At 48.5% G+C, this 17163-nt stretch overlaps 7 protein-coding genes across 7 annotated transcripts; 3 read left to right on the forward strand and 4 right to left on the reverse strand.

Annotated features, from left to right (window-relative positions):
* Nucleotides 1-12: 12 nt before the first annotated feature.
* Nucleotides 13-1468, forward strand: LTR64_006093 (uncharacterized protein; the record flags this gene model as incomplete). The annotated part of the gene is given in 3 exon segments (XM_064900428.1): nucleotides 13-65; nucleotides 82-98; nucleotides 114-1468. 3 exon segments carry the CDS (start codon nucleotides 13-15, stop codon nucleotides 1466-1468), a joined length of 1425 nt encoding a protein of 474 aa, XP_064753740.1.
* Nucleotides 1469-2409: 941 nt separating this feature from the next.
* On the forward strand, nucleotides 2410-3255 carry LTR64_006094 (uncharacterized protein; the record flags this gene model as incomplete). Its single annotated transcript, XM_064900429.1, has 1 exon — nucleotides 2410-3255. One exon carries the CDS (start codon nucleotides 2410-2412, stop codon nucleotides 3253-3255), a length of 846 nt encoding a protein of 281 aa, XP_064753741.1.
* A 986-nt stretch (nucleotides 3256-4241) lies between these two features.
* LTR64_006095 (uncharacterized protein) lies at nucleotides 4242-5026 on the forward strand (the record flags this gene model as incomplete). The annotated part of the gene is given in 2 exon segments (XM_064900430.1): nucleotides 4242-4254; nucleotides 4269-5026. The coding sequence occupies 2 exon segments, from the start codon at nucleotides 4242-4244 to the stop codon at nucleotides 5024-5026; spliced, it is 771 nt and encodes a 256-aa protein (XP_064753742.1).
* A 248-nt stretch (nucleotides 5027-5274) lies between these two features.
* LTR64_006096 (uncharacterized protein) lies at nucleotides 5275-6281 on the reverse strand (the record flags this gene model as incomplete). Its single annotated transcript, XM_064900431.1, has 2 exons — nucleotides 5275-6177; nucleotides 6231-6281. The coding sequence occupies 2 exons, from the start codon at nucleotides 6279-6281 to the stop codon at nucleotides 5275-5277; spliced, it is 954 nt and encodes a 317-aa protein (XP_064753743.1).
* Nucleotides 6282-8460: 2179 nt separating this feature from the next.
* LTR64_006097 (uncharacterized protein) lies at nucleotides 8461-11751 on the reverse strand (the record flags this gene model as incomplete). The annotated part of the gene is made up of 1 exon (XM_064900432.1): nucleotides 8461-11751. The coding sequence occupies one exon, from the start codon at nucleotides 11749-11751 to the stop codon at nucleotides 8461-8463; it is 3291 nt and encodes a 1096-aa protein (XP_064753744.1).
* A 1300-nt stretch (nucleotides 11752-13051) lies between these two features.
* Nucleotides 13052-14241, reverse strand: LTR64_006098 (uncharacterized protein; the record flags this gene model as incomplete). The annotated part of the gene is made up of 2 exons (XM_064900433.1): nucleotides 13052-13663; nucleotides 13699-14241. The coding sequence occupies 2 exons, from the start codon at nucleotides 14239-14241 to the stop codon at nucleotides 13052-13054; spliced, it is 1155 nt and encodes a 384-aa protein (XP_064753745.1).
* Nucleotides 14242-15342: 1101 nt separating this feature from the next.
* LTR64_006099 (uncharacterized protein) lies at nucleotides 15343-16237 on the reverse strand (the record flags this gene model as incomplete). The annotated part of the gene is made up of 2 exons (XM_064900434.1): nucleotides 15343-15961; nucleotides 16014-16237. The coding sequence occupies 2 exons, from the start codon at nucleotides 16235-16237 to the stop codon at nucleotides 15343-15345; spliced, it is 843 nt and encodes a 280-aa protein (XP_064753746.1).
* Between the last annotated feature and the right edge of the window lie 926 nt (nucleotides 16238-17163).

Here is a 17163-nt window from a genome sequence, read left to right on the forward strand (position 1 = left end):
TGCAACCCGACCATGGCATTTATCGACTACAATAACGCGCAGCCTGCGACACAAACGACCATTCTGTTCATCTTCGTCAAGGGCGCACCAGGACTTCGGTATTCTTCCCGAAGTTAAACAATACACGGCGAAGAACTTGGTCTCTATATTTCGATCCTATTCAAATGACCCCTACTACAACCTTGCGGTCGAGAACCACTTGTTGAAGCACTCTGACCCCAATTCACGTATCTTGTTTACGTATACAAACCGACCGTGTGTGGTAATAGGGCGAAACCAGAATCCGTGGCTAGAATGCAATATACAGAAGATACAAGAAGGGCTCAAGTTCAACGTTGACGAGTGGCAGTGGGCTTTCAACCAGCAGCCCAGCCAGGCTGCAGGAGACCCAAACATACCTCTTGATTTAGTGCGCAGAAGAAGTGGTGGTGGTACAGTCATTCACGACGAGGGCAATCTCAACTTCTCGTTCATTGTGCCCAACGATGCATCATTTTCGAGGAACAAGCACGCTCAGTTAGTGGTTGATGCGTTGGAGCAGTACAAGAACAACGGGCCTTACTTGAGAGAAGCAGCCCTTTATCACAATGTTCGAGTCAACGAGAGGCATGACATCGTGATGGTTCCCAAAAATAGTACTAATCAACAGAAAGAGTTCAAGGCAAGCGGAAGTGCATTCAAATTAACGCGAGGACGAGCACTGCACCATGGAACACTCCTGCTCAGCTCGCCGAATATTGCACGCTCTATTGACCACACTCAGACCGGGCCCAGCACTTTCTCGATACTACTTTCCTCGCCAGCTAAGCCATTTCTTGTCGCCAAAGGTGTCGCGAGCGTTCCAAGCCCTGTGCACAATTTATTTAAGCTCAGCAAAGACGATGATCGACGAAGGTTGTCTTGCGGGGTGGAAGACTTGGTTGCAAACGCCTTTCGAAAATTTTACCACGACCAATGTCCAACTGTCGTTGATGTTGGGAAGAAGCAGGGTAGGCAAGACCTTTTGGAGGATATTCGTTCAGACATGGATGAGATGATGACAGACAGCTGGCGATTTTGCCAAACACCCTCGTTTCAATATGCATCGAATTACGACGGTACTGCAGTGCAGTTTCAAGTCAAGCATGGCATGATAGAGAATCCAAAAACTGAGACCAACAACAATTCTCTGAGGTTTCCCGGATTCGCTGGCCTGGAAGGTAGAAAGCTGCACGAAGTGCAATCTTGGGCGGAGTACATACATTCACATTCAACATCAACGACCAATACGTCTAAAGTCCTTCCACATCTCTCCACGATTTTCCCCCGGATCCACCTAGCAGACAAATTAAGTGCAACCAAACCAGGCAACGTGATCATAAAAGAGAGCAGTGATCTCTCAGAGGACGTCGATGTCATTCAAAGGAGATCTACGAACAACCAGATCGAGGTCGAGAGAAAGGGTCAGAACGTGATCGTGGAGACGTGAGGATCGATAGAATTAAACGTTGTCATTATTGTCACAAACACCACAGAAATCGAGGTGGGGTTATTGTTCTAGATTTTGGATAGATATAATGTGCTAGAAGATGTATTCTCGAACGCCTCAAACCCAGGGCTTCAGGTGGTGTGCTTGACACACTCGTATTCGGAGGTTACCATGCATGTCAGCATCACGAGATGTTGCTGTATAATTGGCGACACTATGATGAGACAATGCACGTCATAAGCACATGAAAGGGAATGGTGGTACTCGCATGTGTTGCATATGCTGTAACGGTTGCCGCAATAGGTAGCGGCTCGGAACTTCACAGCCTCAATTATGCAAAAATCATAGACTTCGTTCGGGCATGTCATCACAACGAACGCAATAATCAGCAATTGGTCATGGTTTGACTTGGGCTTTGCAAGGCAGTACAGTCCAAGTTGTACGGAAGTATCGCGCATCTTCGCTTTGTAAAGACCAGTCTTGTGTGTTTCAGAGCGATAAGAAGCTGAAAGGGAGCAACGAATGTTACAGCCGGAAGAGCAGAGAACCACCGAATCGGCAGAGAAAAGCTTTTGTTGGCCCATTATGGGACCCAAGCACACCAAAGTCCGAGAGACTTTCTACCCTGCGGACCCCTGTGCAGCATTGCCGGTTTAGACTTTGTAACGCCTTTATGGCAGTTCAGCGCGACGACTTTCTCTGGCCATCCATGTTCATATTCATCGATTTCTTTACAGCTGACAACCTTGTTACACCTTCAGAATTCCTGTTTGTATACCATTATTTCCTTGTTTGTCAGCATTCTGTTTGGCCGACTCTCGCTCATCATTTCACTTGCTTCGATCGATCTTTTCTAGAACTTCTCGATTGATTTCTCAACAATTTGCCAGCACACAGACCATCCACTTTCCCCACGTATACGAGATTAAACATTCTGCAAAATGCACAGGTGGTCCATTTCTACCTTCTTCCTCTTCGCGTTGATCTCAGCGCCGGCCGTGCCTGCGCTGGACGTTGATGCGGCGCTTGCGAGAGAACAAAAGAGACAAGTCAGTTTATCAACAGGCGGATCGTCTGCCGCTCCTACCACATCGTCGGTCGTGGCAAGCCCAACGACGAGTGTAGTGAGTGAGGAGGCTGGCCAGTCAACAACAACACTGGTTCTGACCTCGAGCGTCACCTCCGAAGGCGTCCCAACACTCACATCAGAAACTGTCACAGCTACAGCAAGTGTTGTACCCACCACAGCCGTTGTAGTGATTACTAGCACACGCGCCACTACCAATGCGCAGGGCTCGACCACACGCGTAGCGGAAACCGTGTCTAGCACTGCCACCACCTCGCTGACGTATTCGTATTCCTTTTTTACAACAAGTTCTGCATCTCAGGTCGTTGAAACATTCACATCTGTACAGGGAGGAAGCACGGTAACGGGCACTAGAACTACCAGCACTCTGGTTCAGGTGGCAACAAGCACGCAAGTATCGCCCACAGCTTTGGCAGGTTCAAACAACAGTGGCGGCGGCTCAGGAGGCCTCAGCTCGAAGTCGAAAGCGATTATTGGAGGTGTCGTCGGAGGCATCGGTGGTGCTCTACTCATTGGTGCTCTGGCTTATACAGCCTGGAGAATATGGGGCAAGAAGAGAAATCTGCACGACGATGATCTCTACGACCCTAATGCCAATGCCGAGAAGACGAGCAATTCGACTGAGTCTCAAACACCCTTCCAGACCACTTTGAACCAATACCACAACCCAGGGCCAGTCAACACGGCATCCAATTTCTAGTCATCATTCTGAACAACATGCAGCATCACAAAAGTCATCCTTTCACAGTAACGAGGAACATGAGTATTCTTGGGCATAGCAGGCGAGCGAACAAACATCACAGAACAGCAGAGCTTCGAGTTGTATATTAGCTCGCGGCATTCAGCGATGAGGTGAGCTACCAGATCGAATGGTTTGGGGAAGTAGTATCGGATAAGTGTAGAACCACGTTCATAGCTATATGGAGAGTACATTAATCATACGTCTACCTGCAGACACCTCAAAGCAGCAGTCTCTTTCTCTTCTCTGGAGGGTCTTTTCTTACCACGTTCTGGTGATTACTACTGGCATTCTTTTCGACCATGATGATTTGTGCCGTCACAATGGTATAGTACCTTGACGTCTGGATATTGAAAAAGGCGTCTGCATGCATTGGGGGGTACAGGCGTTCACCAAAAGCGGTTGGTTTTTCTTCGTGGTGGGCGCGTGCTCGTGCCGGAAAGTCTTGGCATGATCAAGGACGATGACGTAGTGAGGAGCGAAAACGCGCTTCAACGCGTTTTTACACTTCGCGTGGTGAGGTTTTGTGCAAAGCTCGCTCCGTCATGTATATCATCGCCAGGAATAGTTCATGGTGATGGGGAGCACCTGCAAGACTACCGAGAACGAATAGAGCCTGCTGTTATCTACACTTCCTTACGATACTATCAGACGTGCACAACCACAGTCGCCAGAGAGCCATTCTCATCCTCGACCTTTGCACCCGACCGATCTGATTCAGTTTGATCAGACGGTATCAGGGCTGAGGATGTCCTCCTATCTGTTTTACTCGAGTCCACCTCAAGCGACTTCTTGCCAGAGCCAAACGCCATTCTACACACCACAAGCACATCGCACCAACGTTTTCGCCTCTTGGTCTTCGTACCAGCCGAAGAGCCCAAGTCCATTGAAGACGACTGCCAGTAGTGGTAACTTTGGTCCCAGACACAATCATATGAGAGAGAAACATGGCCCATCGAAGTATGCGTTGGTAGGCGATACAGAGAACAGGGAGATCGAAGTGCTACAGCACGACCAGACAGTTGAGGTGGTTCAGCCTCACGATCCTTTCCTAAGCAGCACGTCCACAATCAATAGCACAGCAACTTTGTTTCCTCGGGCTGAAGATTTTACGAACGCATTCACCTTTGAACAAACCACGAGTAACGCGACGCGTACACCGTTCCAGTTTCAGCAGCGTGCTCGCGACGCCGCAGCCTCCACGCAAATCACAAACAGAATCTCCGCAGGTCGAACATCACGCACGTCTGGCTTTCTAGACCGCTTGCGACGTACACGCAGAGACGAGCGGGACAGCAGGGGTATCGAGAGCTTCGAGAAGGCCGATTACTGGCGTGAAAGACGAGAAAGAGAGGCTAGATTGAGAAGGGAAGCACAACAACAAGACGGACCACTCTCTGATATTGTCGAGAAGATGGACATTGAGCAAATAGATGATCTTGAGGATGCGGAGTTGAGTCCAGTCGACGAAGACCAAGAGGTGGAAGAACTAGTCCATGCGTACTTTGACAGGGGACAGCAGCTGCGGGGAGAAAACGACCAGATGTTTGCAGAGAGAATCGATCAGCAGGATGATAATTTCGAGATTGATGACGATTCAGCCTACGAGGAGGTCTTTATGGAAGTGTTGAGTCAAGAGCATCGGCCAAGATTTGCAGAGCATACGGGTCATGTAAACATGGCACACGGACCATCAGAGCAGTCAAACGGTGGTGAGATGGATATATCATGACAGGAATTTGGGGTGGACAGTTTCCACGTACATATTCACGGAGAGTGATTATGTGTGTTCTTCTTCCTAATTACACGATACATCGTCTACCTCAGCATTCGGCTTCGTTTCTTCTTCAAACAACTAATACTAACTCAAGGTTTGTCAGGCACGATCAGAGCCGAGCCCTGCCAGTGCATTGTGGTTGAAGAGCGGCAAGTGTCTCGCAATCCTATAATTTTGGGTATCTGCAAATTGTTGCTGTCCACTCAGATATCTGCCTGTGGTTTGAACATAGCAGCACTGTTCTTCCAAGCTGCGTCAGCAACTTCTTGCAGGGTAATACCCTTCAATCCAGCAACAACCATTGCTACCCTTTCAATCGTGCAACTTTCGTTCCTGTCTTTCACCATCATCCCCAACTCAAACTTGTCCTTCTTCTTGCTTGGTGGAAGTGGCTTAGCATTCTTCAGATACCGTGTCGCAACCTCAGAGCTTGGAGGTATCACACCCCAAGGAGCGTCAGTTTCGATCTGAAGTTTCTGTAAAGAGATGTTTCTGACCATCTCCAGCGCTTCAGGATCGCGGAAGCTGAAGCCGTTGACACTAATATCAAATCCCATTTCAACAAGTTTCTGCATCTGCGAAGTATCGCCAACGAAGGAATGCACAACACCTCGTCGAGGCAGTTGCGAAAGGTATGGCTCGATTGTGGAAACAAAATCATTAAATGCAGCTCTACAGTGCAAGAAAAGAGGCAGATCAAACTCATGCTCAATGAACATGTCAAGCTGTCGACGAAATGTTCGCAGCTGAACTTCTTTGCTCGCGTGCTCGAGATGATCGTAGTCAAGTCCCAATTCACCGAATGCAGAGATCACATTGTCATGAGAAAGTTGGCGAACCTGCTTGAAGAGGTCTTCAAGATAACCTTCTGCTTCTGCTTCTGCAGCATGATACGGGTGTACGCCAACGGTCATACTGCATTGGCTAGGATGTGACTTTACAATGTCCAAGTTGAAGTGAACATCAGAGAGCGACATACCGGTAAGGACAACTTTCTCGACTCCAGCAGCAATAGCCCGGTCTAGCACCGCGTCAAAGTCAGGGACATGGTATTGCTTTCCTCTGTAGATCCCAGCAAAATCCTTCGCTGTTGCTGTTACTGCAATCTAGTTTGTTCAGCTCGCAGACAAAAGGGTTGTATAATTTTCAATCAACCTACATCGACATATTTCAAGGAGCATTCAGGAATGCTTGGACCATCAACCGGCATAACTTTAAGTAAGTCAGATCCCATCTCAAGTCCTGCATGTATTCGAATGGTCAGGTGATACCAAAAGGTTGGTTCTACGACTGTGTGGTAGCTGCAGAGTCAGGTGATTTCAATGCGAGGAGAACGTTTATTTATTCCACTTCGTTTCAACAGTGCATTGTTACTGTATGCCACAAGATGGAAAGATTTCGTGATTGTGCCTGCCAGACGCAGACTGTGCCTCTGATCGCACGATGGATGAGCTATAACGAAGTGTCCAGATTGTTGAAGTGTTTCCCGCTCAACGATTTTCGTGGGTTCTCGGAAGAGCCAAACTTTGTGACTTGCACGAGCGTCGGTGAACAGGCTTCACGACTCTCTCGCAAAACACACTCTACGATGCATCTGTGTTGGGTTGACTGGACATCATGCTAGATGTGTTCTTTTCTTCTTCTGCCCTGACTTTTACCACTGACTTTGTTGAGCATGTTGTAGCCTCACCTGGCAGCAACATATTGCCCACCACGGCTTTCGAGGCCCTAATCCTACACGCTTTCAAGGACGTCGTCTAGAATTTGGAAGACAATTCCACCGGTCATGGCCAGGGATCAGTCACAAACTCATGACACGACGAAGAGGTCACACCCAATCTTCGTCTTGGTTCCACCAATATCTCTTCGCAACAAAGAGCTTCCACCGAGACCGATGAAACTTGACTTGGTATGTCTCAATCCAGGCGACTAAATGTCTGTCGAAGCGAGACTTGCCAAAGTATATTAACAGCATCCTTCCATCCCAACAGTACCTTGAATTCATCAGCTTCCCTATTCAATCCAAAGCATAGACTTCTTACCACTCATTGCAATACACAACCACAGAATTCAGCGGAGAACCAGCTGCAATTTACTGACCACAGGATGTCAAAGCCACTGACCAAGTTTAGGCGCTCTGCTTCTTCAAAGTTCCGACGACTCTCTTCTCGGCTAAAGAAGCCTTTCAAGAAATTACAAAGACTGATACATTTGAACAGCACCGAGCATGGCAGGCCAGACAACGGCAATGTTTCCGCGAGCACTTTCTCTTCCATATGGAGTGTCCATAATGCACGACGAACAGATTTCTACAACAACAATTTTTTGTTCACATCAGCCTTGAGTGGGTCGACATTGGTGGAGGACGAGGATAGGGACGAGAACGAGGGTGCCTCAAATAGCTCGACGCACCATGGACAATACGATCCAGCCTCGCTTAAAAGCTCAGAGTACTCTCGACAGACGATTAGCACAGATGAGTCTATAGCCGGCGCATCCCTTAGACCGCCAAGCCTCCGTGACAGGTACGTTTCTCCGCCTGACTCACCATACTCTCTTCAACATCCAATACCCAGCTCAGCAAGAATCTCTTCAACACCCAGCTCATCGTCCTCAATCCCTCCACCACCAAGATACTCCTGTTGTTCTCACCCACACGAACCATCTCCGACTCTCCACCGAAGCACGTCCCTCGACTCCGAAGATCGTGAGACTCATCGTACAGACACAGCAACCAGCCCGCTAGACCCTGAAATGTTCGCCTATCAGCTCAATAAATGCCACGATTCAACATTGCGGCTCATACGTGACCTGGCTACTGTGTTTGCTCACCTGCAGCTACTCTCTGACGAGGCTGTTCGTTCACAGAGGAACTCTGCCGTATGACTTTTGTGATATATTAAGTAGCGGGTAACGGTTGCATCACTGACGCCTGTTCTCTGGAGGAAGTGAGAGGTAGTTAGTGAGTCGGCTGGTTCAGTGACAATTACTAACACTCGGAAAGAGGATGGAGAGTCCTGTATGATTGTACGGAAGGTGCAGGTATGATCTGTTGAGAAGGGGACAGTGTGACGGACACCAGTGTTCTTGTCGTCTGAAATGAGGGAGTAGTTATCAATTGAGCTATTTCGAATCAGGTATCATTGCGTAGACCACACGTCTCGAAAAAGATGTAAGGTTGTATCTCGGCGTGACTTAGCGAGTCTATTGCTAGTACCAATTGACTGTATTATCAATGGAACGTGCTGTCCTAATCTATATGTTACGTGAACACGCTCATGATGCCAGATGCGAAGCCCATACGGCCTCTATTACTTGCCTTCAATATTTCCGTTCTTCTTCGCATGATTTTTCGTATCCCATCTCGTCATTCACTTATAGTTCGTCATTCATAACTCATCATCATCAGAGTCAATTGTCACAACATCTGCGCCAGCATTTGTTTTGACAGGATCGCCAATACCATTCTCAGATTTGATCTTGATATCTTCAACCTTGCACTCAGTCTTGGCGTCTTCGTCCTGGGTGTGCTCAACTTTCATATCCGGATCGTTCTTGAATTCTGACTTCACATCAGGATCCTTCTTTACGTACAATCCTTTCACGTCATTGATCAAGCACTCTCGCCTCCACCTATACCATTTATCGAGAAACGCTCTTCTTTCAGCCTGAGTCCAGCTCTCAACAACCAAAGCGAACTCAATGACTGCAGCCTCGTCAGTCCCGTATCCCGCCCATTGCGCCATAGCGCAGAATTGTCTCCTTTGTACGTCCTCTGGTGGGCGATAGCGATAGCGAATCTCACCTTTTGTGGTCAGATATTCACCAAGCTCGCCACTATGGTTCTGTGAAATGTTCTTGAAGACTTGAGACTCTTGCTGAGTACCAGAAGCTTCAGCTGCTCGCTTAGAGAGTGCTGCTTCCACTCGACTCGAGCCAATTACCTCACTATTTTCATGAGTATAGCTGACGCCTGCTGACTTTAGGATAGCTTGAACCGGATCGTGACGTGGAGTTGTCGTGGTGAAGGAGCTGGCCGTATTAGGCGCTCCATTTCGTGACCGGCTATTCACTTCACCAACAATCTCGGCAGCGAGTTGGCTCATCGCAGCATCTTCTTTACCTTTGCCACTGATTTGTGAATTAGATTTCTTTCCTGAAGCTAGCGCATCATCGCCACTACTATCCTCATCGCTCGGTTCGCTTGCGTCTTCGTGCTCGATGTCAAGATCAGCGATTTGAAGATCAGCTTTGGATTCGGCAACGTTTGTTCGGTGAACAATGTCCCTCAAGACGACGTTCTCGTCTTGAAAAGCAAAAAGATTATGCAGGCCAAAGATCTCACCCTTCTGACTTGGTCGGTCTTGAACTCCGGTAAAGTAACGACGTTCCGAGGTGGCAGCTAGCCCGACATTGGACATTTGTTGCTTGTAGACCTGTCGTGCATATACGATCTCTTCAAGCGTTCCTTGACTCACAAGTCTGAAGACTTCGACATCTCTAGTCTGACCAATCCTGTAGGCACGATCTTGTGCTTGAAGATCGTAGCTCGGATTCCAGTTCGGGTCAACAACTACAACCTTGTTCGCGCTTGTAATATTAAGGCCAACACCGCCCGCCCTGGTACTGATTAAGAAAACGAACTGAGTAGAATCCGTGTTGAAGTCCTTCACTGCTGCATATCGATCTTCGTAACTCATGCTTCCGTCCAAGTAGGAAACATTGTAGTCAGTGTGTATGAACAGAGCCTGCAACATTTTCAACAAGCGAACGCTATGACTGAACACTAGCACCTTATTGTCGCCCTGTTCGTGCCAAAATTTGAGAAGTTTCTTCAAGACACGCCATTTCCCACAGAACTCGGGATTGCTGTAGTTGAGTATATTGTCTCGTGTCGCGACAAGTTCTTCCCACTGGTCAGGCATGGCGGTCTGTAACAGTTCTGTATCCTTGGATTGCTTTTTCTTCTCATCTGTGCTTGAGGGAATCAGGAGTGCAAGATGATTCGAGAGACGTTGAAGGTAGGCTATACATGGGAACACCCATTCTTGCCATTTGTCGCCATTTTCGAGTGCGCCATGGCAGCACCATCCTGCCTTCTTTCCACTGTTGCAATCACACATTTCGCTGCTGTCCTTAATGGTTTGCACGTAACCACTGTCGAGAAAATTCTGGTAGGCTTCGGCCTGTATAGACGTCAACGGGCAGAATACGACACGGTCTGTCTTTTTAGGTAATTGATCTTTGATGAGTGTCTTCATCCTCCGTAAGAAGAATTGAGGTAAGAGGTTATTGACCAGCTGCTTAGCTACCTTTCGTGAACGTGCAAGCTCATATATTGTGGCACTATGGCTTTGGCCCAATTTGAGAGGCTCACTAATAGTGTGTTTCCACTGTGAAACGGGACCAAATCTGCCAGGAGAGGACCAGTTCAGTATGGTCCACAATTCTTCATATTTGTTCTGGATGGCTGTTCCAGTCAATCCAATGCGACAGAGTGAGTTGACCTCATTCATAGCTTTGGTGACTGTGGCTCGTCTTTCCTTGACGGTATGGCACTCGTCCGCAATAACACAATCCCATGGCACTGTGTTGATTTGTTCATGGTATAGGCGATATGTGGTGTAGGTGGTGATCATGATCTCAAGCATGCCAGCTTTCGCTTGCTGTAGCACGACTTCGCGTCTAGCTTTATCACCGTGAAATAGTTCTGACTCCCACCATCCCCAGCGATTGAGCTCATCTTGCCAGTTTGCCATTAACGAACCAGGACAAATTATGAGAGTTCTAGGATACCACAGATGCCTCCTGTGCATCTTCCGCATTCTTTTCTTGTCTCGCTCATCACCACTCTTGCCATAGGCTGCAGTTAGAAAGGCTATGACTTGGATGGTCTTGCCAAGACCCATATCATCCCCCAAGATTCCTCCTTTCTGGTAAACAAATAGTTCATGAAGAAAGGCAGCACCCTTGACCTGGTAGTCTCTCAAGTATTGCGCGATTGGAGCAGGTACGATACCTAGGGAATATGGGAGCTCGATGTCCTTGTATGGTGCTGGTGGCGTGATTTTCGGCAGGTCCGGTCTCTCTTTCAATATTTTGATGCGTTCATCATCGGAGAAGTATATATCGGCATAGCTGGGTGGAAGCTGTAGACCTGATTCCTTTAGCCTCTCGGCTCTCTCATCGAAGTGTTTGCGTCGCTCCTGAATATAGTCAGGCATGGTATGGTCTAGGCCTTCCTCTTCAGAAGGAACGACGCCATATGTAGCCTCTGGACGTCCCTTCGAACTTCTCTTCTTTGAAGCCTGTTTGCCTACACCAGTGGTTCCTTCATCCTTCTTCCTGGACTTTGGATCGTTCTCGGCCTCGATTGCCTTGGCCTTCTTGGTAGCAGCAAGAGCTTTTTTTCGTGTCACGCTAGGCTTCGCTTTGAAGTTGTTGTAGGCTACTGTACCGGGATTTTCTTCTTCGTCTTCGGACCACTGTACCCTTGTTGCTCCTTCAGAGATGCGCTTGACTTTCTTACGGGGGCGATCCTGATCACCGTACGGCTCAAGATTAGTAGCATCGCTAAAAGAGAAAGAGGATGAAGAGTTGAATCCTGTGTTTCGTCTGGAGGATGGTTTGATCTGCTTCCTGCTTGTATCCAGGTCGTCCAGCTCTTCGGTTGAAGACATATCTGTGGTGCTCCGAGAGGTGTAATTAAACGTTTCTCGAAGGAAGCAGCAAAGTGAAAGTACGCGACTGGAAATGACAGGTACGACGTCACGCGGCGCGAAAGTAAAGTGCATGCATATAGAAGGAGCTACCAACGAAAACGTGTATGCCAACCTTGTCACTTTGCGACACCTTTATACAGAACCCCCACACGGAACTCAGCCTGCATCGGGAGTATAGTTGAGCTCGGGCCAAGCTTCACGGTGATCTCGCAGTCAATAATCGGAAAGAGAACCATCACAATGCCTCTCGATACGAGTTCGACATATGCATCAACACTACTTCGCCAAGATGGTCGACGATGGAACGAATTGCGCAAACTTTCAGCCTCCATATCTACACAGCCGTCTTCAGATGGGAGTAGCCTCGTGACCATGGGCAATACTTCAGTAGTATGCACAATTACTGGACCTCGAGAAGGGTGAGTCGATATATTGTATCAAATGCAGATTGAGTGCCCACTAAGCCCGATAGACGTGGTCAAGGTGACCGCAACAACGCTCTTGTCGAAACAGAAATCAACATCGCACCTTTCGCTCAGCTCGACCGCCGCCGAGCAGGTCGTACGGACAAGCGAACACAGGAGATACAAACGACCATATCCCAAGCATTTCAGAGCCATCTTTTCACGCATCTATATCCACGATCTAGCATTCTGATCTCGCTCACAGTCTTGTCGTTGGATGGTGGTCTCCTAGCAGCGTGTCTTAATGCAGCCAGTATCGCTCTAGTAGATGCTGGTGTGCCTATGCCAAGTATACTCGCAGCAATCTCGAGTGGAACAATAATACCTACTGACAACAGTTTATTACGGCCTGAGCCTTTACTGGACTTGAACAATGCGGAAGAACAAGAACTGCCATTTCTCAACTTGGCAACAGTGCGAGGTGAGGCCGAATCAGAGGACAAGATTAGTGTTTTGATGTTGGAAACTAGAGTACAGATGAGTGAGACGAACAATCCGCTAGACATCATGTTGCACATAGGTCTTGACGGCTGTGCACAAGTGAGAAGTACTATGGAAGAGGTAATACGGAAGCATGGAACGAGGGTCCTGCAAGGTAGAAGATAATCACGAAGGAAAGGAAATGATTGTTATCTGCAAGCTCATGATGACGTGATGAATAAGCTCCTCAAGCACCAGCACTTTAGAGTTGTGAAAAGTGCACCAGTCAACCACTGTCTAAGCGAGCTCACTCCTGATCAGGTCACAATACCACTAGCTAACACGCCAGTAGTACAGCAGCCATGGACGTCAGCTCACGATTTCGACGACAGCTCATCCTGCAGCAGCTCAAACTTGCCCCAATCCCTCCTACTTCGCTCCCACTTCCTCACTATCTTTCTGCTTTCGCCAGTACCTTCGACAACAGCACAAGCATCCACAAGCAGATCATGGATCCAAGCAAGGTCCTCCATTTGTTCCGGGGACAGGTCCGCCCTCCTTGCCAGGTAGCCTTTCCTCATTATCGTCCGCGGCTGCGCCGTCTCGTTGTCATATTCCACGTCGTCCGGAACGGGTTCAAGCATCTCTTTCGCCTTTGCGATAAGACGTTTCGCAGCTTGCTCAAGTAGACGGATCTCAGAGATCGGATGAAGGTCAGTTCGTTGATCTTCCCACTCAGCTTTATCGTGCTGCTCTAACCAGGGGCGTTGTGCGTCGTTGTTTTTGACTTCTACTGCGCCTGGAGTTGAAGCAGGCATGCTTATAGGTTCGGTGAACGCTTTGAGTGGCGGTGGCTTGAGATCCAGGTTGAGCAGACGATCAAAATGGGTAACTTGTGCAGATTCGAATTCGTCCCGGGTCCGTTTGTGGAGTATAATAGGAACTCGATCTGGTGACGACTGAAAGAAACTCGTCTCACTGGAGCGCTGAAACATAGGAGGTCTAATAACAGGCAACGTACCTTCGAGCTAGATTCAGCCATGTTAGTGAAGGTCATAGTGACTTGCAAAACTATGCAACCTGCCTTGATAGCGCTTTCACCATTGTGTGTCGAGTCGTCGCATGCTGGACTTTGTTCCTCCTTCATCAATGTATTCTCTATGGCCTTGAGCTCATCGAGATATTTAGCAATGGCGACGATAACCTTCGTAGTCTGATTAAAATTGCTCTGCTGCATAAAGTCTTCCTGAAGGATGTGCGCCGGAATTTTGTGCTTAATTGCGCGCCGTACATCGTTCTCATTCAGCCGTCGAAGCTGGTTATATTCTCTTGACCTAGTGCTATACTCGGGAGGAAGCACATGCTGTGGAAGGTGCGCAGAAGGGTCAATCTGCAAAAGGGCAACGCCGAGTATCTTCGTGGTGAGGTTGAAGTCGCCTCGCGCCTCCACGATATCTGTTAGAGGTGAAGGCACAAGACGAGTTTGCAACTCTTCTCGAGCTTGTATTTCATTGTCTCGACGTTCTTGTGCGTAGATGGCAGCACGTGTCTTCTCAAAGGCCATTTGAGTGACAGTAATTTCGGCGCGTCTTCAAGATCCAGGGTCACAAATAAGAAGAACAGTATTTGTTTTGATGAGAGCAATTCTTCAGATATTTCAGTCTGGATTAGGTCTTGGACAAACTCACAAAGGCATGCGACGATACTGGAATTGCTACTAACGTTTGTCGTCACCTTTGCTGTTCGTGGCATTGTGGCGTTGTATCCAACCGCTGACTGTCTGCTGCGTCCAATGTATCATAAACTCGTGCGATGGACACGTCAAAATAAGCCTTAGAAACAGCACCGTTCGCCCGTAAGAGGCCATCACGACCCTTGTAAAGTCGTCCGAGCATTCAAGCATTGACGAGCTCGATCTGACTCCACCACATGTATCCAGGATGAATGCGGTCATATGCAGGAGCGAAGAGGGTAATCTTGGAATACGCTTGCCAGTACAGATAGCTGGTTCGCATGACTGATCAAGATCGGCGACTGCTTCCTCGAATCTTGCGGCACGAACTCTCTGGACTTCAACTTAAAAGTTTCTGTAGTCCCCACATCGCAGGTACTTCTAGGTCACTGATCCACGCGAGTGCTGTTAGGCGAAGCGGACCGTTCTCATCTTTAGTACTCGTCATGTGTGGTTGATCCAGGATCAAGCAATGGGTAGCGCTTGCCTTTCAGAAAGTTTGTCTTTTTGTAAGTCTGTTGAGGATAGCTATACGTTTGCAGGTCGTAATCGTCAGAGTGATGCTGAAATGGTAATGACTGTCAAATGTTCAAGCTTGCTGAGGTCCCAACGCCGCTGGGCAGAAGTATGATCGAGACGCAAGTGCTGGAAGCAGGAGCTTTCAGCCCTAGTCACCATGCCACGAAGATGCTCTTAGCGTGGCTTGGAAGGACATGAAGGTCGTGACACAGGTGACCTTGCTGCAACGGCGTACTGCTGTGTCTCCCGTTTGACCTGCTATATCGTGCTTCCCGCTGGTGGATCTATCAGCTGGCTTGGGTACTAGCTTCAAATCGACCCTGCTCAGCTCTTGCGGTATCAGGCCACGCACATTGGCAGATCGGCAAAAAGGAGAATATTCTCTGTAATGCTTTCTGAGAAGGCACGATGTGACTAACAGCGGCCGAATTGCTCACACCAGCAAGTGTGCAAGCTTGGACACCAGATAGGATCCTTGCCAAACATGATGTGCCACATATACTCCATGACTCTTCCTGAAACGTCGCTAGTCAGGGTCGTCTCTAGCAACCACCTTCGGTATCGTAGATAGTCACTCAGTGGACGCTTCAGCACTTGGTCTCTTGAAACTGCGAACTGAGAGCAGCATGGGGTGCCCACCTTTTCCGGGACACTCGATAGGTTGGTTTGAAAGAAATACATCCAGGCATCCTTAAAAGCGATTTCGGCAGTACGGGAAGGATCCTCTCGAAAGGGCTGAATCTCAGCAGGACAACCCGGATCGTGGATACATCGCATATTGGCATACCCGTGCTCCCGTACGTATTCGAGACGCAACCCGTTGACTGAGTTTACGTTGTTGTAGTCAGCAGCATCGGTGTGCCATGCTTCGGGCCAACCTTTGAGATGGGGATGAAGGAAGACAGTGATCTCCGGAAGATTATGGTAGTGGTCGATCAGGAAGGTCAAATAGGCTTGGGCTTCGCGTCCTTTGTTTTCAGGAACATGCAAGACGTAGTCGGGTTCGTCCATGTGGTAGATAGCATGTTGCCATCTGTACACGAGGTTAGTATTGACAGATGGAAGCAGACCTAATGGTTGCTCACTCTGGAAGACTGTCAAGAACCCAGTCTACGTTTTCGTTCTTCATTTTGGCAACCACGATTGCCTTGTCCCCTGCCTTGGCACCTTTTTCGATCCATGGGCTGCCAATGGCCTCGGTGTTGACACGCTGAGATGTCCATGGAGTGGTTGAGGTATGCCAAAGTCCAAGTAGGAACAGCGCCGACGACAGAAAAGCTGCTGCTGCCAGAACACCTTTTCGTCGCATGCTTGCTGGTATACTCAGACCCATGTATCAATATCGAGAGGAGAGGGTCGCTGAACGATGCAGATCAATGGACATACTCTACTGATTCATGGTTGCTGTACTGAATCTGCTGGAGCAGGCGGCTCGCCATACAACCCGCTAGGCACAACGAAAGAGGCACCACGTTTCGGGACAAGGCAGAGCTTAAGTCAGATGGCTCCTAATTAGCGGATTCTGGCCCCCGGAGCGGCATCGGAATATCGTGCACTACGGAGTAAATTGACCGCGCTAAATCTGGACCAGCTTTTAGACTTTCACCTCGACCTCAATGTTCTTGTACTTGCACCTCGACACAATATGATCGAATCACAGCAATACATTTTTCACTACAACATGGACCGCAGCCTGAACTTCGACACACTATAGGCATTTAGGAGTAACAGGTCGGCTGGTTTGTCTGAGGAATTCAGCTGGGTGCCAGAACTCTTTCCAGACTCTTCGGCCTCAGCCTTTCTTGACGATCAACATAATTAATCTGGGCTTTTCGTTGACCCTAAACAGGCGTAGCGCTATGTCCATCTCAGCTGCACGCACATGTTGTGGTGACTAGGATAACAAGACACGCTGATACTTTGGCACTATCCTATCTAGCTTGCAAAAGTCGCTTGCAGCCTGACTGCGAGAGCTCCCAGATATGTCGTTCACAAACATTCGGCATCGAGGTCATCAACGCCAAATTGGAAGAGTCTACTTTTGGGCCGCATCCTGCTAGGACGATATAAATGTGCTGGTAGAACCACTCGAGTTGTCTGACCAGTCTGCCGATGTATCAGCCGAACAGTGCATCCTGAAGTACCATTTACTCGGCCCCAGGAAGCCACGTCAATCTCGAACCTGCCCTCGTATAGGAAATCGAGCTAGCTATGCCACCATCGAATCGGCGGTCC

Source organism: Lithohypha guttulata (genome assembly GCF_036872675.1).
Source record: "Lithohypha guttulata strain CCFEE 5908 chromosome Unknown scaffold_4, whole genome shotgun sequence".
Classification (NCBI taxonomy): Eukaryota; Fungi; Ascomycota; class Eurotiomycetes; order Chaetothyriales; family Trichomeriaceae; genus Lithohypha; species Lithohypha guttulata.